This window comes from Geotrypetes seraphini, chromosome 5 (assembly GCF_902459505.1).
Source record: "Geotrypetes seraphini chromosome 5, aGeoSer1.1, whole genome shotgun sequence".
Taxonomy (NCBI): domain Eukaryota; kingdom Metazoa; phylum Chordata; class Amphibia; order Gymnophiona; family Dermophiidae; genus Geotrypetes; species Geotrypetes seraphini.
In genome coordinates, this window is record NC_047088.1 from 268716657 (window position 1) to 268742020 (window position 25364).

Here is a 25364-nt window from a genome sequence, read left to right on the forward strand (position 1 = left end):
TGGATCATTGCTTAGTTTTTCACAATTGCAACATAAATTTGGTTTAAATAATTCACAAAGTTTTAAATGGTTGCAGTTGAAGCAGGCCATCCAGGAAGGGTTCCCTGAATGGAAAGTTCTTAATTCTCAGTATAGTTTGGAATTCCCGTGCTTTCAGGCGGATTTCTTGGGTCATCAAGCCGCACAGTGGTATAAATTGTTATAAGGTTATTTGAATAAAAAACAAAGAACTGGTCTTAGGGACATTTGGCGCATTGAGCTTGGGCGTCAAATTTCTGCCTCTCAATGGCCACGTTTTTGGTCTTGGAGAATAAAAACTACAAGAGCAGTATCTATGAGACAGACTTGTTTTTTTTTTTTTGTTGCATAGAGCTTTATGGACCCCAGTTCGTTTACAGAAGTTAGAAAGTTCAAGATCTAATAGATGCTGGCATTGTGGTTTAGAAGTTGGGACATTAGATCATTTGATATTTTTTTGTCCCTGTATAAATGCCTTTTGGAAGTTAATTTGGCCCCAAATTAATTCATTGTTAGAAAATCATATTGCCCTTTCTTATGATACTATATTATTTGGTACTTCAATGAGATTTAAAAGCCAAATTTCAGCGAATAATAATAAACTTTTATTAATATTAAGAGGGGTTGCCATTCAACAGATTACAGGGAATTGGAAAGATTATACTAAATTGAATTATACTTTTTGGTGGAATTCAGTGTGTCATATTTATAAAATGGAAAGGGTATTTGCTCTGCAACAAGGCAATTATAATAAGTTTAAAAAGATTTGGGGGCCATTGACGATTTATTCTGATGATCAGACATCTTAAACACCTAAATATTGGACAAGATAAGGGGGGGTGGGACTATGAAGGATAATTGATAAGTGTTATTTATTAGTATATGGGTGGGAGGGGTGGGGGTTTCTTATATAATTATCTATTTAGAATATTACAAATGAGAATGTCAAGTGATTAATTATTTATGAATGATTGTTGTACACTTGTAATTTTTGAAAATGAATAAAAATTTAAAAAAATATATATATATCACGGGCCGTATCGAGGTGGAAGATGATATCTTCTTTCTTAAAGGACCCTCAGCCACAAGAGGGCATCCGCTGAAAATCAAGGGAGGGAAATTTCATGGCGACTCCAGAAAGTATTTCTTCACCGAAAGGCTGGTTGATCGTTGGAATGAACTTCCACTGCAGGTGATTGAGGCCAGCAGCGTGCCAGATGTTAAGAGTAAATGGGATATACATGTGGGATCTCTAAGGGGATAAAACCAGGGGGGAGGGTCATTAGAGTGGGCAGACTTGATGGGTTTTGGCCCTTTTCTGCCATCATTTTCTATGGTTCTATGTTTCTATGTAAAGAAAGAAAGACAGACACAGGGGCCAAGGAGAGAGAGAGACAGAAAGAAAGCGCTACTGCTGGACAGGGGGAGCAGGCAAGGGGTGGTGGTGGACAGCCGAGGAGAGAGAGAGACAGAAAGACAGACAGCGGCCAATGAGAGAGAGACACAGAAAGACAGACAGACAGACACATTTATTCTAACACCCGTTAACGTAACGGGCTTAAAGACCGGGAGCACTCGGGGCAGAGCGGGAGCAGAGTAAGGTACACTCTGGGCGTGGGAGCAAACTCCGCCCCCTCCCCTCCCGACGGTGCACCGCTGAGCCAGTTGGAAGGCTCAGCGGGATTTCCCCAACAGTTTAAAAGTTTGTTTTTGCCGGTTTCAGTTTCTATTACCTCTCGCCGGACCTCAACACCTCCCCCCACGGATCGGGAGCACTTGGGGCAGAGCGGGAGCAGAGTAAGGCACACTCTGGGCGTGGGAGCGAACTCCGCTCCCTCCCCTCCCGATTGTGCACCGCTGAGCCAGTTGGAAGGCTCAGCGGGATCTCCCCAACAGTTTAAAAGTTTGATTTTGCCGGTTTTAGTTTCTTTTACCTTCTCGCCGGTCCTCAACACCTCCCTCCACAACCCACTCTCCTACCCAGACACTAAACACAGCCAACAACCTAACCACTGGAAACTACACTGCCTCTACCAGCAGCCCCACCTCCATAATAAAGCTAATTCCACAAACAAACACCCAGATTATCCTATTAATAATCCTTCTCATATCCAGCTGTAAGGTAGAAGCAACAACCTACCCAACATTCCCACTAGCTCAATTGCAATCAAAACCTTTCACCCTAACAGGAGAGTTCCAATAGACAGAAACTCCAACCACCAAACAAGCATTCAACACCCCATAACACCAGCATGGGGAAGAAGAGCAACACAACCCAAGACCAAACCTCACCATAACCCAAATTCACTCATCTACCCTAAAACGATTCACAACCATCAAACAGAAACCACCACCCTTAACTGTGCCTACTTAAACGTCAGAGCCCTAGGTCCAAAAACAGAACTTATAAAAACCTGGATAAAAAACGAAAACCTAGACTGCCTCTTCCTCACAGAAACCTGGCTAACATCGGACACAGACCCAAGAATTACAGAAGTCTGCCCTCAAGGATACAAAATTACAGTGACCTGCAGAGAGAAAAAAAGAGGAGGTGGATTAGCGATCTTACTCAAAGACTCCCTAACCTTAAACATATTGGAAAAAACTTCCACCCCTTACATGGACCTTTTAGCATGTCAAATCTCTTCCACCGCATTGAAAAACTCACTAAACTGCATGCTCTGTTATATAACACCAGGAAACTGGGCCATGGTTAGATCCGAATTTGAAAATTTCATATACCAAAACTCACAGCAGCACACAATCTTATCCTAGGAGACCTAAACCTTTATCTTGAAGACCATTCATCCAAGCCAGTAGACAATCTACTTTCTTTCCTCAATGCCCTATCCTTCCAAATTTTAAACCCACAAACTACTCATGAGAAAGGACACCAACTGGACATTGCAGCCTTCATGACCCATCAAACATCTACTTCAGAAATTCAAACGTCTAATGGAACCTGGTCCCCATCCCTCTGGTCAGACCACTACACTTACACCTTCAACATCATCTGGACCAAAAACAAATCCAAACCAATATCCAAAATAGTAACCTACACATCACGCAAACGCATCGAGCCTGCCATTTTCTGGTCAAAAGTAGACGAAACAATCCAAGAAGATAACCCCAAAGACTTCATTTCACACTGGGGCTATTTGAGCAACAACATCCTTGATGAACAAGCCCCACTTCGAACCAAAACCAGAACATGCAGACGATCAGACCAATGGTTCGACGAAGAATTACTCCTACTCAAGAGACAATGTAGACGTCTGGAAAGAAAATGGAGAAAAACTAACCAAGATCACACGAAAACTGCCTGGAAAAAAATTAACAAACAATACAAACTTCTATTAAAAGAAAAGAGAAAAAAACATTACACCAACCTAATAGGCACGGAAACCCAAGACACCAAAAAACTATTCCAAATATTAAAAGATCTAACTAACACCATACCCTATTTGACCACTAACAATAACTCCTCCCCTTCAGCCTCCCTCCTAGCTGAACACTTCAAGAATAAAATTACAAACACCAGAGCTACTCTCATTAGTAACCCAACCCACCTACTCGAAGTCACAATACTCCCCACAGAAAATGAATCTTGTGCTGCAGACAGATCTTGGTCCCAATTCCCTAAGATACAATGGACCGAATTCAACAAACTCTACAATAAGTACAGCCACGCATCATGTGAACTCAACCACTGCCCGCCATATCTCCTGTCATTAGCGAGCACTAAGTTCCGTACCTTACTCCTACACTGGATACAAACCATGCTCACAGATGGCATTTTTCCGAATGACCTCAGCGAAATCATCATCACCCCAATCTTAAAAGACCCAAAAGGACCAACAGACCTTTCATCTAATTACAGACCAATAGCCTCAATACCTCTATATATCAAACTAACAGAAGGATTAGTAGCCAAATTCCTCACCAACTATCTCGAGGACCATAACTTACTCCATCCCACGCAATCCGGCTTCAGAACTAACTTCAGCACAGAGACACTACTAGGCTCCCTTATCGACACAGCAAGACAACACCTCAGCATTGGAAAAAAAAATTCTGCTCATACAGTTGGACCTGACGGCGGCATTTGACCTGGTAGACCATAACATCCTACTGCAAATATTGGACTCAATAGGCATCTCAGATAAAGTATACTCATGGTTTGAAGGTTTCTTAAAATCCAGAACATACAAAGTAAAATCAGACAAAGAAAAATCAAAACCTTGGTCCAACCCCTGCGGCGTACCACAAGGGTCCCCACTGTCCCCTACTCTCTTCAACCTATATACGGCCTCTCTTGGCGTTTACCTGAACAAACAAGGCCTATCCTCTTATAGCTATGCTGATGACATCACCATCCTCATTCCTTTCAACCAACAATGCTCTTAATGTCAGACACATTACACAGAACTCTAGCTACAGTTACGACTTGGATGGAAGACCACAAACTGAAACTCAACCCAGACAAAACTAAATTCATCCTCCTAGAAAATAACAAAATCCCAACCATAACCAACTTAGAAATCAACTCTATCAACTACCCTTTGCAAATCACCCTAAAACTTCTAGGTATGACTATTGACAGGCTGCACCATGCAACCACAAATTAACAAAACAATACAGAAATCTTTCGCAGTTATGAAAAACCTTAGACAAGTCCAAAAATTCTTCGAAAAAACACAATTTCAGCTCCTAGTACAATCTCTAATCCTAAGTATCCTAGACTATTGCAACATCCTCTACCTCCCCTGTCCTGCAATAATGATTAAACAACTACAGACAATTCAGAATACAGCTCTGAGACTTGTCTATTCATTGAAAAAACATGATCACATTACTGAGGCATTCATCAATTCTCATTGGCTTCCAATCCAGGAAAGAATACAATTTAAATTCTACTGTATACTATTTAAAACTATAAATGGAGACAGCCCAACCTACCTAAACGACCGCCTCATCCAAACCACCTCTACCAGGCATAGAAAAACACACACCCCATTCACATACCCCCCAATCAAATAAGTAAAACAGAAATAACTATACAACGGACTACTGGCCACTCAGGCAGCGAAGATAGACAACCAAGTCTCCAACCTATTGACAACAACCACATACTACAAGATGTTCAGAAAGGAAATAAACTATACTCTTCAAGAAATCCCTTAATAAAGCTTAATACCATGATAAAGCTTAACCCCCCTCTTACCATCCCCTCCCTAACTCCAGATCCTACTTTTCCCTCTCTTGGAAACCTTCTCTGATCTAACGTTGTAACCCTTCTTCCATAACTCTTTTTGTAATCCGCTTTGAACCGAAAGGCAATGGCGGAATAGAAATCTGTAATGTAATGTAATGTAATTATCACAAAAAATTCTATTTTGCTGGTATATTGGGGGGGGGGGGTTCAGTTTCATCATCTTCCATTTTTATGGCATTTCATAAGACTTTTTGTGATTTAACAACTTGGAATAACTTTGTGTCATCAGCATATTTAATTACCTCACTAGTTATTTCCCTCTCTAGATCACTGATAAATATGTTAAAAAGCAGTCTGGGAAACCCCACTTTTTACCCCTCTCCATTGAGAATACTGACCATTTAACCCTACTTTATGATTTCTATCTTTTAACCAGTTCTTGATCCACACTAGAACATTACCTGTAAATCAAGAATAAATTAAAGTCTTCCTTTAAGGAACTGGAGAAAAGACCTCAGTGACTTATACAAAGCCTCTACAGCAAAAATCACTATCATCAGTTAGAAGAATACCATTTCTAATCAGAATTCTCCAAAATGATAATGAATAATGTAAAATCTTAGAAAAATACACAGCAGTGAATTAGCTCAATATATTTATTTATTTATTCAATTTAATATTAATTTATTCAGGCACTTAAGCATTTTCCCTGTCTGTCCTGGTGGGCTCACAATCTGTCTAATGTACCTGGGGCAATAGGGGGATTAAGTGACTTGCCAGGGTCACAAGGAGCAGTGTGGGTTTGAACCCACAACCTCAGGTTGCTGAGGCTGTAGCTTTAACCACTGCGCCACATTCTCCCCTCAAACTCTCTAAATTATGTCAAGTGTCTTATAAGTCAGCAAATTATAAACAAAATACTTAGCTTACTAATGCAGAGAGTAATGTACCGGACGAGTCATTAGCCATTATAGTGGCTGGAAGAGTCTTGTAAATGAGCAAAATCTCATCTTTATGAAGGTTGGTCTACAGGTTTTTAGAGACAGTGCTTAACGTAGGTGGTAGACTCACATGAGAGCTAGAATAAAAAGAACTGGCCAGGTATTTATTTAAATAATTTATATTCCGCATATCCTACATATTATTCAGGTACTCATTCAGATAATTTTCTGTACATTATTTTTGCAGTTTAACATGAGGGTAAAATTTAGCCTAGAAATTCTTAACTGTATATTTCTGAGTAGATGTCACTGAAATTCTTTGTTCTCTAATGTCTCTCAAACATTAGGGAGCTTACGGAGCTTATCTATTTCTTTCATGTTCACAAACTCTGGCTCTGACTGATTCAGTAATGATATCTAAGGATGTTAGATTTATTTTATTCCTCAAGATAATCTCTGAGACGCTCTTAAGCTTGCTAGGTAAATGTTACTGCTTCAATAAGATGTTGCAGGCAAAACCCTGGAACTACACAGTAGAGAGGTGTGCAGATTGCTGCTTTTTCATTGCTTCTGATTGAGCATTCTTGTATCTTTGCAGATTGGAGAATTAATAGATTTTCTTGATGATCTCTCACCATACCTACCTATGAAAACATCATACCCATTAAGTTTTGAAGACATCAAGCAGGTGATGTACCACCCATTTAAACACATATACATGTCTATCTGTGCATGTGTGTCGGAGTGAACTTAATAAGACTGATGATTTAGAAACATGACGGCAGATAAAGGCCAAATGGCCCATCTGGTCTGCCCATCCACAGTAACCATTATCTCTTTCTCTCTTTGAGAGATCCCAGGTGCCTATCACAGGCCCTCTTGAATTCACACAGTCTCTGTTTCCACTACCTCTTCCAGGAGACTATTCCACGCATCCACTATCCTTTTCGTAAAACAGTATTTCCTCAGATTACTCCAGAGCCTATCACCTTGAGGCCCCTCTTGCATCCCTTCTCAATCATGTTTCTAAAATCAGGTGTAGGATTAAATGCTGAGTTCTGAGCCTAGCTAAGGAGGATTCTTTGCTGACCTTTTGACTCGGGTTGAGCATGCTACAATCTGAGCTCACTGGAGACATGATGCTGTTAACTTCCTGCTCTAAAAAGATAGAATGAATTCTGTGTTTCTTTGCATGATAGTGAACTCAGAAATAGAGAATGACACGGGGAAAAAAATCTGTCCCCGTCACCGCCCCGTCCCCGGCCCACCATCCTCTGCACCGCCCCGTCACCGCCATTCCATTCACCGCCCCGTCACCGTCACTGCCATCCCTTTCACCGCCCCGTCACCGCCACTGCCATCCCATTCACCGCCCCGTCACCGTCCCCGCAGCATCCATATAAGTCTTAGTACTCTAATATTTAGCGTATTCCATTCTTATAAATCAAAGTTCCTGCTGCTGAACTAGAGAAAGAGATGTTCAGCTGGCAGGGCTTTGTTTATAAATTTTTATTAACACAACTAATATACCACCATAATGTTTCCGACAGAGGACAAGTATGCAATAAATGCATTTTGCTGTTTCAATGCCAGTGCTCAGCAGAACAACAGACAGCAATATGGACATTCACCTTATGTAGTACTTTTTTAATATATAAAAATAGGCAAAATTAGTTGCTGTTTTATCATTATATTTTCTTGCCATTATAGTATTCTTCATTGATCATTTTTCTTTTTAAATTCAAAACAAATTCAACCTATCTTGTGTCCCAGCATGAATTCATGTTTCACTCAATTGGCTGTTTCAAGGGAATTAACCCTCCTACTTCCATTTGCAAAAATACCCAATGTTGTTCCTTCTATGAGCAATATTTAAATTATGAGGAACAACATTGGGTATTTTTGCTGAATTGTGTGACACCATTTGGGCTGAACATGAAGATTGAAAATGCCTGGTTAGCCCTGGACAGATGATTTGAACAGCCAGGAGCCTGTCCTGGCCATTTAAATCATTTTGAATATCTAGTCCAATGATAACAGAATTAGGGTGATTATAGAAACATAGAACTTTGTTGATCACTAAAAACAGTGGAGACTAAGGGTCTATCAAGCTCAGCATCCTGTCTTTGACACTGGCCAGTCTTGGTCTTTGGAACTGCCCATTGTGTCAGAAGCAATAGGGATTAAGTGACTTGCCCAGGGTCACAAGGAGTGTAGTGTAGCTCTAACCACTGGATTTAGAAGTTGGCTTCTTTTGGGATCTTTAACTCATCATCGCTAGGACTCGAATCTGAGTCCGTGGCACCTAACATAGAATGGAATTAGTATGGCAAAGTAATGAAGAATGGTCCAGCAGCCCCCACTCTCCCTCCACCTCACCTTATATTCGTTCCGAGTTTGCCGGCTTCCTTTTTCCCTAGCCGCACGCGTTCAAAAAGCCGTGCATTTAGCCAGCTCCCTCCCTCCACCTCACCTTAAATTTCGAGTTTTCCGGCTTCCTTTTTTCCGAGCCGCACGTGTTCAAAAATCCATGCACGCGCGGCTGCGCGAGTCAATCAAACTTCTCCTCTCCTGCAACTTCCTGTTTCCGGTTGCGTCAGAGGAGAAGATTGATTGACTCGCGCAGCTGCGCGTGCACGGATTTTTGAACACGTGCGGCTCGGAAAAAAGGAAGCTGGAAAACTCGAAATTTAAGGTGAGGTGGAGGGAGGGAGCTGGCTAAATGCTACGGGCGGGCGGGCGGTGGCTGCGGGGACCGCGCGATCCTTGATACCTCACTGCGGAGACAAGACCATTCACCGCCCCGCGGGCGGTGAATGGCCTTGTCCCCGTCGCCGCAGCGACTGCTAGTTTTCTTCCCCGTTTTCGGCGGGTGACCCGCGGCTAAAATGCGGTGGCCGCGGGTAAACCGCCACCGTGTCATTCTCTACTCAGAAACTTCTATTGGTGTAAGAGTGAACTAAAACAATGTTGTATATATGTATGTTACATGTGAATGAGCTTAGCATGTGTGTTCAGAGCATGAATAGGAGTGAACTCAGAAAGAATGGTGTCTAAGGATGAGAGAGGACCTCAGTTTTCCCATTCCTTTCTCCTCTCTCCTTATATTGCCAGATGTACTGATGATTGTACGGATCGGAACATTGTGGAATAGACATTGTGACTGTAAAGAGCATTATGTATGAGATATGAAGTCTGCATTACTAACCTCTAGAGTTCTTTCTTGGTTATTGTGCCTGTGTAAAAGGCCGGATCAAGGAAATGGCAAAACTTAAGAGTGAACTATGGGAAAAATTATCTTCATTCTCTGTTTTAGTACTTTGGATTCATGCTGTATCGTACTCACCTACCAACAGATGTTTGGGATCCGACCCCACTTATGTCTCCTCTCAATGGAGTCCATGATCTGGGATATGTTCTGATTAACGGGGTAAGAGACTCCCCCAACATTCCCTAAAAGTGAGATACATTTAGAAATTATCATAGTCCATGTGGCATGAATACAGTACAGGAGCTTACATGAAAGCATTGATAGAACATCGTAACTATTTAGATATGGCTTTATAGCAGCTTGTCCTAATGACATAGACTCCCGCTGAACTTTATGTTTAAATCTGTTTTTTATTAACAAGAAAAACCACACAGCAACGAATGCAACACAGCAGACAAGAATTATGATGATACAGAACCGGGATCCCCCCCAAGAGTTTCCAAGTTTATTATATAGTTTGATTAATCGCCTAATCTACATTCTAGGCGATATACAAAATGGTTACAAATATCTAAAAACATAGGTAAATTATTACATAGACATACAATATTTCAAAAACAAAACAACAAAAATTCATAAATACAATATAGAAACAACAGGAAGATTATTTAAAGGTTACAATCTGTATTAAATTTAATATAAGGGTAAAAACAATGGGAGGGAAGACAAACATGAAAAAAAAGAAGTATAAGATAAAGATAGATTAAAGGATCATTTATTCACTAAAAGCATCATTAAAAAGGAAACTTTTAAGCTTAGTCTTAAATTTGTCTAAATTCTTTTCTTCTCTTATATAGAGTGGGAGATCATTCCAAGACTGAGGAGCAGTCACTGAAAAAATAGTAAGACGCCTCGTATTAATGACTCTCAGTGAGGGAATGGCCAATAAATGTTGATCCTGAGATCTCAGTGTTCTTGAAGTAGTATAAGGAATTAAAACTCTGGGCTCTGATGTCCTCCCAGGGTACAATGCATCCCAACCCTCAACCCCCCCCCCCCCAAACAGACTCCCCCTACCCACCCCCACTATTCAAAAAGTCAGACAAGTGGGGCATGATACAGCTGCAATCTGTTCAAAATGCGACTACAACTCCGGGGAGGCAAGATGTCCAAATAAGGAGACCAGACACTGACAAAGTCTCTGCTCCTGCGACGAGAGGAATAAGCCATGGCTGCCTCCCACCTTAAAAGTTCATGTAATTTATTCCTCCAATACCAAAAGGAGGGAGGAACATCAGCCAACCAGTAATTCAATATGCATTTTTTCCCCAGGATATAACACTTACTTAAAAACAATTTCTCAGAAATTGTAGAGAAATGAGCAAACAACATATGAAATACAAAGAGAGGGACAGGAACTCGTAACAGACCCTGAAGAAAGGAAGCCAAAGCCCTGAATACTTTCACAACTCCAAAGGCCATGATAATAAGAATTCACCTCTGTGGTACAGGTAATACAGTATTGGGTAGCGACACAACCCATATGGTAGGCCCAACTCTGGGAGGTAAACGCTCTCAACAAGGTCCTGAAGTGGCATTCTCGGAGTTCAGCACTATGCACCAAAACTGGGATACGTTTAAGAGCGTGTAGCAAAAAATCCGCCTCAAGCTCCTTCCCCAAATCCCCCTGCCAGGCCGCCAACACAAAGGAAAAATCCCGAGGGGGCCCAAGGGCACCAAGCTGTGCTTGAAAATAGGAGACTGAGATCCGAGGCTCCGAATCCTCTTCTCCCTCCAAGAAGGCACGAAAATGAAGCCAAAAATCCAAGGAAAGGGAATCCCCAGGGAGGGAGTGCACATAATACCCCAACTGACAAGCAGCAAAAGCAAGGCCTGGAGAGGAAAGACCACGATGCAACAACTCATCACAGGACAGGAGCTTCCCGTCATCTCTCAGAACCTGGTAGAAAAACTCAACACCCCCAGCCTGCCAGCGCCCAAAGACCGAGGGGAGCAACCCCGGCAGAAAGGAAAGGTTACCAGTCAACGACAGCAAAACAGTGACATGAGGATCCTGTCGCCAAAGTGGAAGCAAATGCTGCCACACCTCCCAAAGTGGCGAAATAAAACACTATGTTTACTGGGAGCTGGCACCTCCACCAACCTAGCATGAAGAAGAGAGAGGAGATGGGCAGGATAAAAGTAATCACGTTCCATGGAGGTGTCAGTATAGAGAGCTGTATCCAAGACTCAATCCCGGACATGCCGTAAAAGACACGCCTGATTATAAAGAGCAATATCCGTCATGCCGAAGCCACCTCGGTCCCAAGAGCCCACCAGCAATTGCCACTGCAACTTAGTTTCCGGCCCCACCAACAAAACTTTGATAACAAAGAGTAAAAGGCCCAGATGTCCTTAACCAAAAGATACAGAGGCAGCGTCTGCAAAACATAAAGCCACTTCGGAAACAAGACCATCTGAAAGAGCTGTATGCGCCCCATCAGGGAGAGCGGGAGATCACGCCAAGTAGCCAGGACAGAGCCAGTAGTGGCGAGCAAACAAGCTACATTCAGCCAGTAAAGCTCCCGAATGCCCATAGATAGCTGGATTCCCAAGTAGCAAAAAAGATGAGTTGGCCCACTTCAACGGAAAGGCCCCCCCAGGACTGCCGAAGATGCTCAGTGGAGGCCAGTGCCTCCGATTTCCTCAGGTTCAAAGCAAATCCAGAAAAGTCCCCAAACTCCCAAACACTCTCTAAGAGAGTAGACAAGGATCGATGCGGGTCGGTCAAGAATACCAGGAGGTTATCAGCAAAGGCCGCAACCTTAAAATGAGTGACGCCCAGTTGAAGGCCGCTGATGTCCTCAGTAGATTGCAACTCCTGAATCAAAGGATCCAAATAAAGCGCAAACAACAAGGGCGAGAGAGGGCAGCTCTGAGGAGTGCCTCGACGAATCAGAAAGGGAGTTGAAAGGTCACCATTCACCAAAATCCGCGCTGCAGAGTCACTATACAAGGCCTGGATAGCATTGAAGAAAAAGGGACCCATCTCATACGCATGCAATACAGCAAAGAGGAACCACCACCACACGCAGTCAAAAGCCTTTTCAGCGTCGAAACTAACAAGTAAAGCGGGGGTACCATCCATACCAGCCCTCTCCAAAGCCAACAAGATACGGCGAAGGTTCTTAGACACCGGCTGGTCATGCACAAAACCCACCTGCTGTTCTAACACCAGGTAGGGCAGCACCCGGGCCAGGCGATTCGCCAGCACCTTAGCCATCAGTTTTGTCTCAAAATTCAGCAAATTATATTCATATTGTCTGTTTCCCTTGAACTACTGTAATTTAATATTTTAATATGTTGTACATCGCTTAGAATGTGGAATAAGCGATTAATCAAATACTTAATAAACTTGGAAACTTGGAAACTTGGACTCTGGCAGGGCCGGATCCCTACCCGGCTTAGGAAGAACGATAATCTGAGCTAGATTCAAATAAAGCGGCAAAAAGCCCTTGTCCAAGCTCAAATTAAAGATCTCAGACAGCAATGGAGTGATCTCTGCGATAAGTAACTTGTAAAATTCACCATGGTAGCTGCCCAGTGGGCTAGCTCGGATTGCCCATTCCACTTCCTCCGCAGCAATTGAGCGCTCCAACATAGCCAAGACTTCCAGAGAGAGACAGGGCAGATCCAAGCTATCCAAATAGACCCTCCCATCGAGAAGGTCTGGGCCCTGTGAGGCATACAAATCAGCAAAAAAGTCCCGCAGAATACAACTAATATCCTTGGTCTTATGATGCAGCGCTCCCCGCGGGTCACGCAAAGCTGTGACTCCTGCGGTAGGGCCGAGCTAAACGGGCCAACAGCCGACTACTCTTATTTGCAAACCGAAAAAGCTGAAATTTATAGTGATCCCTGGATTGCTGAGCTCCCCGATGCAACAGCTCATTTAATTCCTGCTGGGCCTCCAAAAGCTGTGTCTTGAGTTCCAAGGTAGCACGACCGGTGAAGCGCCGACGCAGAACCTGAACCCTACGTTCCAATGCGAAAAAGGCCCAGTGATGCGTTTTTGCCTCAAAGGCCATAAACGCCATGAATTTCCCATGTAAAACGGCTTTCGCGGTCTCCCAGTACAGGACTGGATCCTCTCTATGTTCCTGATTAGTATGTTTAAAATCCCCCCACTTGGCCAATAAAAAATCATAAAATCTGACGTTCCGATACAAATGACAAGGGAATTTCCACTGGGTACCATCACCCCCGGGAGAGCCCCCAAAGCCAGCGCAGACCCACCCAAGCATGATCCGAAATTTCAATGTAACATAGTAACATAGTAGATGACGGCAGATAAAGACCTGAATGGTCCATCCAGTCTGCCCAACCTGATTCAATTTAAATTTTTTTATTTTTTCTTCTTAGCTATTTCTGGGCAAGAATCTAAAGCTTTACCCTGTACTGTGCTTGGGTTCCAACTGCCGAAATCTCTGTTAAGACTTACTCTAGCCCATCTACACCCTCCCAGCCATTGAAGCCCTCCCCAGCCCATCCTCCACCAAACGGCCATATACAGACACAGACTGTGCAAGTCTGCCTAGTACTGGCCTTAGTTCAATATTTAATCTTATTTTCTGATTCTAGATCCTTTGTGTTCATCCCACGCTTCTTTGAACTCAGTCACAGTTTTACTCTCCACCACCTCTCTCGGGAGCGCATTCCAGCATCCACCACCCTCTCCGTAAAGTAGAACGTCCTAACATTGCCTTTGAATCTACCACCCCTCAACCTCAAATTATGTCCTCTGGTTTTACCATTTTCCTTTCTCTGAAAAAGATTTTGTTCTACGTTAATACCCTTCAAGTATTTGAACGTTTGAATCATATCTCCCCTGTCTCTCCTTTCCTCTAGGGTATACATATTCAGGGCTTCCAGTCTCTCCTCATACGTCTTCTGGCACAAGCCTCCTATCATTTTCGTCGCCCTCCTCTGGACCGCCTCAAGTCTTCTTACGTCCTTCGCCAGATACGGTCTCCAAAATTGAACACAATACTCCAAGTAGGGCCTTACCAATGACCTGTATAGGGGCATCAACACCTTCTTCCTTCTACTGACTACGCCTCTCTTTATACAGCCCAGCATCCTTCTGGCAGCAGCCACTGCCTTGTCACACTGTTTTTTCGCATTTAGATCTTCGGACACTATCACCCCAAGGTCCCTCTCCCCATCCGTGCATATCAGCTTCTCTCCTCCCAGCATATATGGTTCCTTCCTATTATTAATCCCCAAATGCATTACTCTGCATTTCTTTGCATTGAATTTTAGTTGCCAGGCATTAGACCATTCCTCTAACTTTTACAGATCCTTTTTCATATTTTCCACTCCCTCTTCGGTGTCTACTCTGTTACAAATCTTGGTATCTATCCCATCAGCAATGTCACTCACAAACATATTGAACAGGATTGGCCCCAGCACTGATCCCTGAGGGACTCCACTACTCACCTTTCCTTCCTTCGAGCGACTTCCATTAACCACCACCCTCTGGCGTCTGTCCGACAGCCAGTTTCTGACCCAGTTTATCACTTTGGGTCCTAACTTCAGCCCTTCAAGTTTGTTCAACAGCCTCCTATGAGGAACTGTATCAAAGGCTTTGCTGAAATCCAAGTAAATTACATCTAGCATATGTCCTCGATCCAGCTCTCTGGTCACCCAATCAAAAAATTCAATCAGGTTCGTTTGGCATGATTTACCTTTTGTAAAGCCATGTTGCCTCGGATCCTGTAACCCATTAGATTCAAGGAAGTACACTATCCTTTCTTTCAGCAAAACTTCCATTATTTTTCCAACAACTGAAGTGAGGCTCACCGGCCTGTAGTTTCCTGCTTCATCCCTGTGACCACTTTTATGAATAGGGACCACATCCGCTCTCCTCCAATCCCCAGGAATCACTCCCGTCTCCAGAGATTTGTTGAACAAGTCTTTAATAGGACTCGCCAGAACCTCTCTGAGCTCCCTTAGTATCCTGGGATGGATCCCGTCTGGTCCCATCGCTTTGTCCACCTTCAGTTTTTCAAGTTGCTCATAAACACCCTCCTCCGTGAACGGCGCAGAATCTATTCCATTTTCCCGTGTAACTTTGCTAGACAATCTTGGTCCTTCTCCAGGATTTTCTTCTGTGAACACAGAACAGAAGTATTTGTTTAGCACATTCGCTTTCTCTTCATCACTTTCCACATATTGGTTCCCAGCATCTTTTAGCCTAGCAATTCCATTTTTCATCTTTCTCCTTTCACTAATATATCAGAAAAAATTTTTGTCTCCCTTTTTTACATTTTTAGCCATTTGTTCTTCCGCCTGTGCTTTCGCCAGACGTATCTCTCTCTTGGCTTCTTTCAGTTTCACCCTGTAGTCCTTTCTGCTCTCTTCTTCTTGGTTTTTTTTATATTTCACGAACGCCAACTCTTTCGCCTTTATTTTCTCAGCCACTAGGTTGGAGAACCATATCGACTTCCTTTTTCTCTTGTTTTTATTGATTTTCTTCACATAAAGGTCCATAGCTATATTTATTGCTCCTTTCGCCTCCTGAACTGCCGGAAGTAAATCCCGGGAAATGAGAAGAAGATCAATTCGAGAGAACGTCCCATGGGCCCTTGAAAGATGAGAATAGTCCCACTCCACCGGGTGCAAAACCCTCCAAACGTCCAGTAAGTCCAAAGAAGAGGCCAAAAGCAGGGCCCCAGTATAAGCCTTAAGCGCCTCCCGTCCTGCAGAAGAGCAATCCAGCCACGGATCAAGGACCTCATTAAAGTCCCCCCCCCCCCCGAGAATCAGAGGAACATTTCCAAATTGCAACAAGAGATTACGCAACTTCTGAAAAAACTTGGCAGGGGGGTTGTTAGGAGCATAGATATTACAGAAGAGCAAGGGCTTATTGTTGAGAGACAGAGGCAATAACATATCGCCCCTCAGGATCCCGAATGATCCTACGAATTTGCAGATGAAGGCCTTTGCGAAAGAGAATCACCACTCCGCCCTTCCCTCCCAGAGCCGGGGCCTCCAAGTGTTCACCACCCCACCAAGTACAAAGCTTAGCATGCTCTGCAGAGGTTAACCGGGTCTCCTGCAGAAAAGCTATAGAAGCTCTCCTACGATTCAATAATTGTAAAATTTTATATCTCTTAATAGGAGAGTGAATCCACCCCACGTTCCAAGAAATCAGGTTATGTTCCAGGGAAAACCAAAAAAAGGGAAAATAGCAGATACAAAAGATCCCATAGCACCCAGCCAGAGGAGTGTCCCAGCCACCACCCCTCAAGCCTCAGCCAACATCCAGAAAAGCTCCTACTCACCCACCTGTTGAAATCAAGGAAAACTCCTCCCTCCAACAAAGCCTTCCCAAACCCACCCCACTCCCTCATCCAACTCCCCCTGGCCCCCACCCCCACTCCAACCTGAACCATGCCTCATACCACACCCCAAAAGGTGCCACTTCCAGAAAGCAGGGTACGCCCGCTACAGGCCCCCCATGGAGTGCCCCAAGCCGAAATTGCACACCTGCCCTAACACCCCAAAAGAACTGAAATACCCCCAAGACCAGGGGATAGAAAAGAGCCAAGAAATAACAGGCCTCGAGCAAAGGTGAGACTGCCAAGGCCGCAAAGCAAGGGAGGCCGCCAAACCTCAATTCCTAACATACAATCCCGAAACACACCAACCATGCAACAGCCTACACTCTCCCAAAGGACTAGCCAGACCAAAAAGACCCCCCCCCAACCTCAGACATCCTTTCATACTCGGGCACACAACAAGCATAACCCACAACTTCCCCCACCATGCCATACATGCGTGCTCCCCTTCACAGACATTACCGAGAAGCACACAACCACTCCCCTTCCCCCACTTAACAGATGAAAACAAGAGTAAATCTCAAGAGGGAAGGAAAAAGGCACTAAAGTCCACTCTCAGAGGGTCAACTGAAATGCCAAAGTCAAGGGGTACAAGCCCCTAAAGGAAGCAAGTGCTCCAGATGGATACCCTCCAAGGCTCTCAAAGTCACAGGCACCAGGTGCAAGCCCCCAGCAATAGTCAAGGCAGCAAGCGGAGACTTCCATGAGATCATGGAGCACCCTTTGGGAACTTTTCCTCCACGAACTGCTGGGCAACTTCGGGCGAATCAAAATGGTGTGCCCGACCCGCATGCATCACCATCAGCCTTGCAGGGTACTGGAGAGAGAAGGGAATACTGCAACGGATGAGGCAGGAACAAAGGGGAGAAAACTTGCGATGAGCCTGGGAGACCTCCGCAGAGTAGTCCTGGAAACAGAGGACCGATTTGTTGTTGTAGAGGAGCTTCTTCCCCGGGCCCAATTTCTGCGGGAGAGCCAAGGACTCCATCAGCCATTTTTCCAGGAAGTCTCCCAGATCAGCTTCCACCAGAGATTCAAGCAAGCCCACCAGCTGAAGGTTATTCCGGCGGGACTGGTTTTCAAGGTCCTCAACCTTAGCCTTAAGCGCCGCCAGAGAGGTGGAGTGCCCTGCAGGGGCAAATTCGCTGCTCAATATGCCGATCTGTAGCGGGCATATCGGAGCTGCGAGATCGCCCTGCTCACAGCCCCATGCTTCTGCCGGAAGTCCCCTTCCCGCTGAACTTTAATACTCTAGGATTAATCAGAATTCAGAACCATGGAGGATTGGAAAAGGACAAATATGTTGTTATCCCAGGACAAGTAGGAAGCATATTCTTACATGCAGATGTTGTAATCCATGGTGCCTGGTATGGACAGTCCACAAGTAAAGTGTCACTTTAAAACTTGAAGACTACGCGGGTGCCTTCCTACCTGTTGCCTGATCAATTCTTAGTTTTCCATGGAGCTGAGAAGCTATTTCTTTCCATTTCTCTCAGCGCACATACTATATGCACCTATTTTAGGTGTACAGGCAGTCCCTAGGTTAAGAATGAGTTTCGTTTTTAAAACCGTTCTTTAGTTGAATTTGTATGTAGCTCAGATCATGTGAAAATCTGTGTGTATTTATGTTCTCCTGTCTCTAAAAACATTAAAGAAACAGTCCTTTCTTCTCCACTGCTCTACACTAGCACCAGGTCTTTTCTCTCCTCCTCCACTGCTCAGCTCCAGCCCCAGCCTCAGCATGCACTGACCCCTGTTTCTCTTCACAAAGTTGCGGGCAGCATTTCCTACATGCTGCCTGCGGTTAATCTGGAAACCTTCCCTCTGAGCATAGAGTAGTGGAAAACTTTATTTTTCACTCCGAATGTCTGATCTTAGCATTCTTCCCACCTTCTCCACCTCCTTGAGGCCCCTCGTGCATCCCTTTCCATCCGTTCTACTGTTTCCTCAACACCACATCCAATACATGCATCACTACCTCACTCCTCTCCCACCACCATGCCCAACAATTCTTCTCTTGTTTCATTTCCCAATGTACACCATCTCTTTCCCTCTCACTCCCATGCCCCAAAATTCTCCCTTTCTTTTCTCTTCCCCACCTCAGCATCTCTTTCCCTCACTCCCTCCATTCTTACATCCTATGTCCCAAGTTCATACTCCCCTCCATTCTTTGTCTTAAGTTCATGCCCCCTCCCTCCTTCCTTCCTTTGTCCAAAGCTTGTGCTCTCTCTCTTCCTTCTGTGTCCCAACATGCCTTCTTTCTCTCATGTCCCTAAGTGCCCCCTCCATCCCTCCTTCCATTCTGTGTCCCATGTTCGTGCCTCTCTACCGCAGGTGTTTACCTGTTCTGCTCAACTCCCTCCTCCTCCTTCCTTCCAGCCGCACTTCTCTTCACAAAGCCGCAGGCAGCAGCTCCTACACGCTGCCCATGGATACCTGGAAGCCGTCAGTCTGATGTCAGAGGAAAGGCTTCTGAATCAGCTGCAAGCAGCGTTAGGAGCTGCTGCCTTCAGCTTTGTGAAGAGAAGTGTGACTGGAAGGGAGGAGGGAGCTGACCAGAGCAGGTAAAACACCTGCGAGAGGGAGGCACAAACTTGGGACTCAGAATAGAGGGAGGGAAGAGGAAGAGGGGCGCTTTGGAACACAGAAGGAGGGGCATGTTGGGACAGAGAAGGGAGAAGCAGGACCCCCCATTTGTAACCTTGAGTCTAATGTAAGTTGTACATTTGTAGTCTGGGGACTGCCTGTACTTTTTGTGTGTATGTTCTTTATTAGTACTTTTGTGCCTTCCCATTGACCCAGTTCATCGTTCTTAATTTTTAACTTCTGATGTTCTAGCTGTAGTCGTAGAGCCCTGTTCGGTTTACAATCTGCTCAACCTCTCCGAATCATTCAGTCTTTTGATTTAGTGTTGGTGGTTTTTTCTGCATTCTCCAAGACTTCTAGCGGATTTAATAATAATAATTTTATTTTTATATAGCGCAATACCACAAACAGTTCAGAGTGGTTTACAGAGGAAGAGACTGTATACAGACAGCGATATTACAAAAAACTTTCAAAATTACATTAGCATGGTAAGATTTATCAGATTTTTCTGGAAGTGTTTTAGAAGTACATCATGGCAGAAATTGAGTCAGAGAAATTTGTCAAAGAGATAAGTTTTGATTGACTTCCTAAAAGTTTGGTAACAAAGAGCGTTTGAGATAAGTTGGTTAAACATTTATTCCATTTGCCTGCTTGGAATGATAATTTTCTATCGAGGAATCTCTTGCAGATACAGCCCTTCAAGGATGGGAAAGCGAACAAGTAGGCACTACATGTACAAGTTGTGCCTGGAAATTTGAAATGATGAGATAGATAGGAGATGAACTTGTTATGGTTTTGAAGCAAAGGCAAGCAAACTTAAAAATAACTCTTGCTTCCTTGGGCAGCCAGTGCAATTTTTTGTAATATGGACTTACATGGTCTGATTTCTTGAGACCGTAGATGAGACAGACTGCAGCATTCTGAATGATTCTCAGTCATTTGATGGTTTTCTTAAAAGATCCCAAGTATATAATATTGCAATAGTCTAAGATACTTAAAATCAAAGATTGAACCAACAGTCAAAAAGAGAAGAAGTCAAAATAGCGTTTAATGCTACGAAGTTTTCATAAAGTGAAAAAAATATTTTTAAACCTGAGAGTTAGTTTGATCTTCGAAAGTCAAGCTTCGGTCCAAGATGACACCCTGGATTTTGATAGTAGAATTAATTGGGTGGTCTGACCCATTTAATCTCAAAGAGGTATTTGTGATCTTGTTATTAGGACTTGCCAAAAAGAACTTAGTTTTATCCGAATTCAGTTTTAATTTAAATTGCATAGTCCATTGTTCTACCTTAGTAAGGACAGATGAGATGAATTGTTCTGTCTCTTGAGTCAGTGAAGTTATGGGAATAATAATTGTAATGTCATCCACATATATACAGTCAAATCTCGGTTTGCAAGTAACGCGGTTTGCGAGTGTTTTGCAAGACGAGCAAAACATTTTCGCAAATCGTGACTCACAAAACGAGCGTTGACTCGATTTGCGAGTCCCCCGCCCATGAATCAGCATCACCCCCACGAACGCCACCCCCGCTAACCGCATTGCCTCCTCTTGTGAACGCCCGCCCACCCAAACTGAAGCCTTACCCCTCCATATGGCACTGGCACGCAGCACAAACCCACAGGAGGTGTCGGTGAGATCATGCTGCTTGCCAGACTGGGCCTTGAGCATATGCGCATACTCAAGGCCTTCTGTCTCTCGTTCTGTCCGAGAATCTCGGAGAGAGGCGGGAGCCAGAAGGCCAACAGGCAATTGGATTTTACATATTTTGAAAACAGCTTGAGGAATTGGATCCAGTCTGGATTTTCAAAATGATTCCAGATCATATCACAGGGCTATTTCCAAGTTTTATTTAGAATTTGATTAATCGCTTAATCATACTTCAAAGCGATGAACATTATTAAAAACTTAACTTTCAGGGGGAACAAACACACAAATAATACTCAACAAACATGACATACATTATGAAAAGGGAAAAAAGGGTAAGAAATACAATAATTAATAGAAAAGAAACAAATAAGGGGTTAAACATGAGGAGGGGATAAATAAAAATAACAGAGTATAAAATTCAAAGGAGCAGACCAAATCTAAAAAAACTAATCAGTCAAAGGTATCTTTAAAAAGAAAGCACTTTAACTTGCTCTTAAATCTGTTTATAAGACATTCTTCTCTTAGATAAATAGGCAAGGAATTCCTATTTTGTGGTGCTGTGACAGAAAAAATATACTGTCAACATGTACTAATGATTTTAAGAGAAGGAACTGTCAATAAGTGTTGATCACTGGATCTGAGCGTTCTGGCGGAAGCATAGGGAACCAAGAGTCTATCGATAAATGCTGGAGCTTTACAAAGAAGAGATTTCAAAGTTAACAGACATATTTTATATGTAATGCGATGAGCTACCAGAAGCCAATGTGCTTTTTTGAGAAGAGGCGAAACATAGTCTAGGGATAGGAGTAGAGGTAGGTTATAGGGATAGGAATAGAGGCAAGTTATAAAATTAATCAGGGACCACTGCTCAGGTAATAGGCCTGATGGGCCGCCACGGGAGCGGACCGCTGGGCGAGATGGACCTCTGGTCTGCCTCAGCAGAGGCATAAGAACATAAGAACATAAGTGTTGCCTCTGCCGGGTCAGACCAGGGGTCCATCGTGCCCGGCAGTCCGCTCCCGCGGCGGCCCCCCAGGTCCATGACCTGAAAGTGTTCCCTACCTAACCTAAAATATCCATACCCTATTCGCTCAATATACGGTAAACCTCTATCTGTACCCTGTTATCCCCTTTGCTTCCAGGAAGTCATCCAGTCCCTTTTTGAACCCCAGAATTGTACTCTGTCTTATTACCTCTCCGGGAAGCGCGTTCCAGGTGTCCACCACCCTCTGAGTGAAGAAGAACCGCCTTGCATTCGTTATGAATCTGTCTCCTCTCAGTTTTTCTGAATGACCTCTTGTTTTAGTTGTCCCTGCTAGTCTAAAGAATCTGTCCCTCTCCACCTTCTCTATGCCTTTCATGATTTTATAAGTTTCTATCATGTCCCCTCTCAGTCTCCGCTTCTCCAGGGTAAAGAGCCCCAGCCTGTCTAACCGTTCGGCATATGAAAGGTTCTCCATACCCTTTATCATCCTCGTTGCCTTCCTCTGGACCCTTTCGAGTATTGCCATGTCCTTCTTGAGGTATGGTGACCAGTATTGGACGCAGTATTCCAGATGTGGGCGCACCATTGCTCGATACAGTGGCAGGATAACTTCTTTTGTTCTGGTAGTGATACCTTTTTTGATAATGCCCAACATTCTGTTCGCTTTTTTTGAGGCCGCTGCACATTGTGCCGCCGGCTTCATTGTGTTATCTACCAATACCCCCAGATCTTTTTCTTGGCTGCCTTCCCCGAGTACCCTCCCTCCCATCGTATAGCTGTACCTGGAGTTCCCCTTCCCTATGTGCAAGACCTTACATTTCTCCACATTGAAGCTCATCTGCCATTTTTTTGCCCACTCACTCAGTTTGTTCAGGTCGTTTTGCAATTCTTTGCATTCTTCAACAGTTCTGGCCCTGCTGGAGAGTTTTGTGTCATCCGCGAACTTGATAACTTCGCACTTTGTCCCCATTTCTAGATCATTAATAAATATATTGAACAGCAATGGTCCCAGCACTGACCCTTGCGGAACACCACTTGTGACCCCTATCCAGTCAGAGTAGTGCCCCTTTACTCTTACCCTCTGTTTCCTGCCCGCCAGCCAATTTTTGATCCATCTGTACACGTCCCCTTCCACCCCGTGACTCCACAGTTTCTTCAGTAAGCGTTCATGGGGCACCTTGTCAAAGGCTTTTTGGAAATCTAGATATATAATGTCTACTGGGTCACCTTGGTCCAATTGCTTACTTATCCCCTCAAAGAAATGCAGTAGATTTGTCTGGCATGATCGGCCTTTACAGAAACCATGCTGGCTCGATCTCATCAGATTATTTTTTTCTATATGCTCATTAATACCTTCCCTGATAATTGATTCAACCATCTTCCCCGGAACGGAGGTTAAGCTCACCGGTCTGTAGTTTCCCGGGTCGCCTCTCGATCCTTTTTTGAAGATCGGTGTAACATTCGCTATCTTCCAGTCCTCCGGGATTACCCCTGTTCTCAAGGACAGGTTGCAAATATGCTGCAGTAACTGTGCTGTTTCATCTCTGAGCTCTTTCAGTATTCTCGGGTGGATCCCGTCTGGGCCCGGAGCTTTGTCCGTTCTCAATCTATCTACCTGCCTAAGAACGTCTTCAAGGCTTACCTCCATGCATGATAATTTCCCCTCTTGATCTCCACTGAAGATTTTTTCCGGTTCTGGCACACTGGATGTGTCCTCTATTGTAAAGACCGACGAGAAGAACTTGTTTAGCCTACCAGCCACCTCTTTTTCCTCTTTCACCACTCCCTTCCGGTCACCCTCATCCAGGGGCCCCACCTCCTCCCTCGCTGGCTGTTTCCCTTTCACATATCGGAAAAATGGTTTGAAATTTCTTGCTTCCTTGGCTAGTCTCTCCTCATACTCTTTCTTGGCTTTCTTGACTACTCGGTGACATTCTTTTTGTTGTTTCCTGTGCTCTCTCCAGTTTCCTTCAGTTTTGTCCTTTTTCCACTTCTGAAATGATTTTTTCTTGTCTCCTATCACTTTCTTTACTTCACTGGTTATCCATGCAGGGTCCTTTGTCTGATTCTTCTTGGAACCTTTCCTAAATCTTGGTATATATAGGTTTTGCGCCTTGTTTACTGTGTCCTTGAATAGGGACCAGGCTTGCTCCACAGTCCGAGTTTCCTTGGAGCTGTTTCTGAGCTTCTTTCTCACCATCTGTCTCATGGCATCATAGTTCCCTTTCTTGAAGTTAAATGTTGTTGCCTTGGTTCTCTTTCCCATAGGTAGTCCTACTTGCACTTTGAACTGAATCATGTTGTGGTCACTGGTTCCTAGTGGTCCTATGATCTCTACATCCTTCGCGGGGCCTTTCAGCCCATTGAGGATCAGATCCAGAGTCGCTGATCCTCTCGTTGGTGCCACGACTAGTTGTTCCATGAAGCAGTCCTGGATTGCTTCCAGGAACTCCATTTCCTTTGCACATTTTGAATTTCCAAGACACCAGTCTATCCCAGGGTAGTTGAAATCTCCCATAACTATGGTGTTTGGGTTCTTGCATTCCCTTCTCAGCTCGGCTACCATTTCTGTATCTTCAGCTTCAGTTTGCCCAGGTGGACGGTAGAACAATCTCATCTTTATCTCAGATCCGTTGCTTCCCGGTACTTTGATCCACAATGACTCCAGTTGGGCATTTGTCTCTGCTGTGTCCACAGTGGTTGAGTGATTATGTTGAGTGGTTATGTTCATATTTCTTAGCATTCATGATGAACTTAATAGAGGCATTTTGGATGATTTGTAAGCGTGAGTGATGCCCTTGAATAGGGCATTGCAATAGTCAATTTTTGAAATCACCAGAGAGTGTATCAGAATATTAATTGAATTAGGCTCTAAAAATTTTGAGACAGAATGTATTTGTTGTAATCTGAAGAAAGTGGACTTAACTACACTACTGATGTGTTCATGGTATGATAACTTCTGATCGAATGTAACCCCTAGGATCTTGATGGTATTAACTACCTGAAGTGTGTCCCCCTTGAGGGTAATAGGAGAATGGAGTTTAAGACCGTCCTTCCAGGGGAAGAACATTACCTTTGATTTGATGACGTTGAGAGCCAGTCTGTTGGTGTCTAGCCATTGGTGGATTTGTTCCAATTTCATGTTGATTGATAAAGCATCCAGAGGGTTCTCTGAATCTATGGAGTGCAAAAGCTGGATGCATAAGCAAATGTATTAAACCCAGTGGATTGGCAGAGGGTCATAAGAGGAGCTAAAAAGATATTGAACAAGAGTGGTGAGAGGATGGACGGTTGAGGAACTTCATAGTTTAAGGTAAAGTTTTCAGAAGAGGAATTATTGAATGAAACTGATGAG

General features: G+C 43.8%; 1 protein-coding gene across 3 annotated transcripts in view; it reads left to right on the forward strand.

The window, feature by feature from the left end:
* The window catches only part of GLB1L (galactosidase beta 1 like), a 390615-nt gene that overhangs the window by 323391 nt on the left and 41860 nt on the right, over positions 1-25364 (forward strand). For 2 of the 3 annotated variants that reach the window (XM_033946517.1, XM_033946520.1), the window contains exons 14-15: positions 6773-6862; positions 9491-9604. In XM_033946517.1, the coding sequence (XP_033802408.1) occupies positions 6773-6862; positions 9491-9604 (204 nt within the window). The remainder of the gene's footprint in view (positions 1-6772; positions 6863-9490; positions 9605-25364) is intronic. The other variant, XM_033946519.1, reaches the window with a different exon arrangement.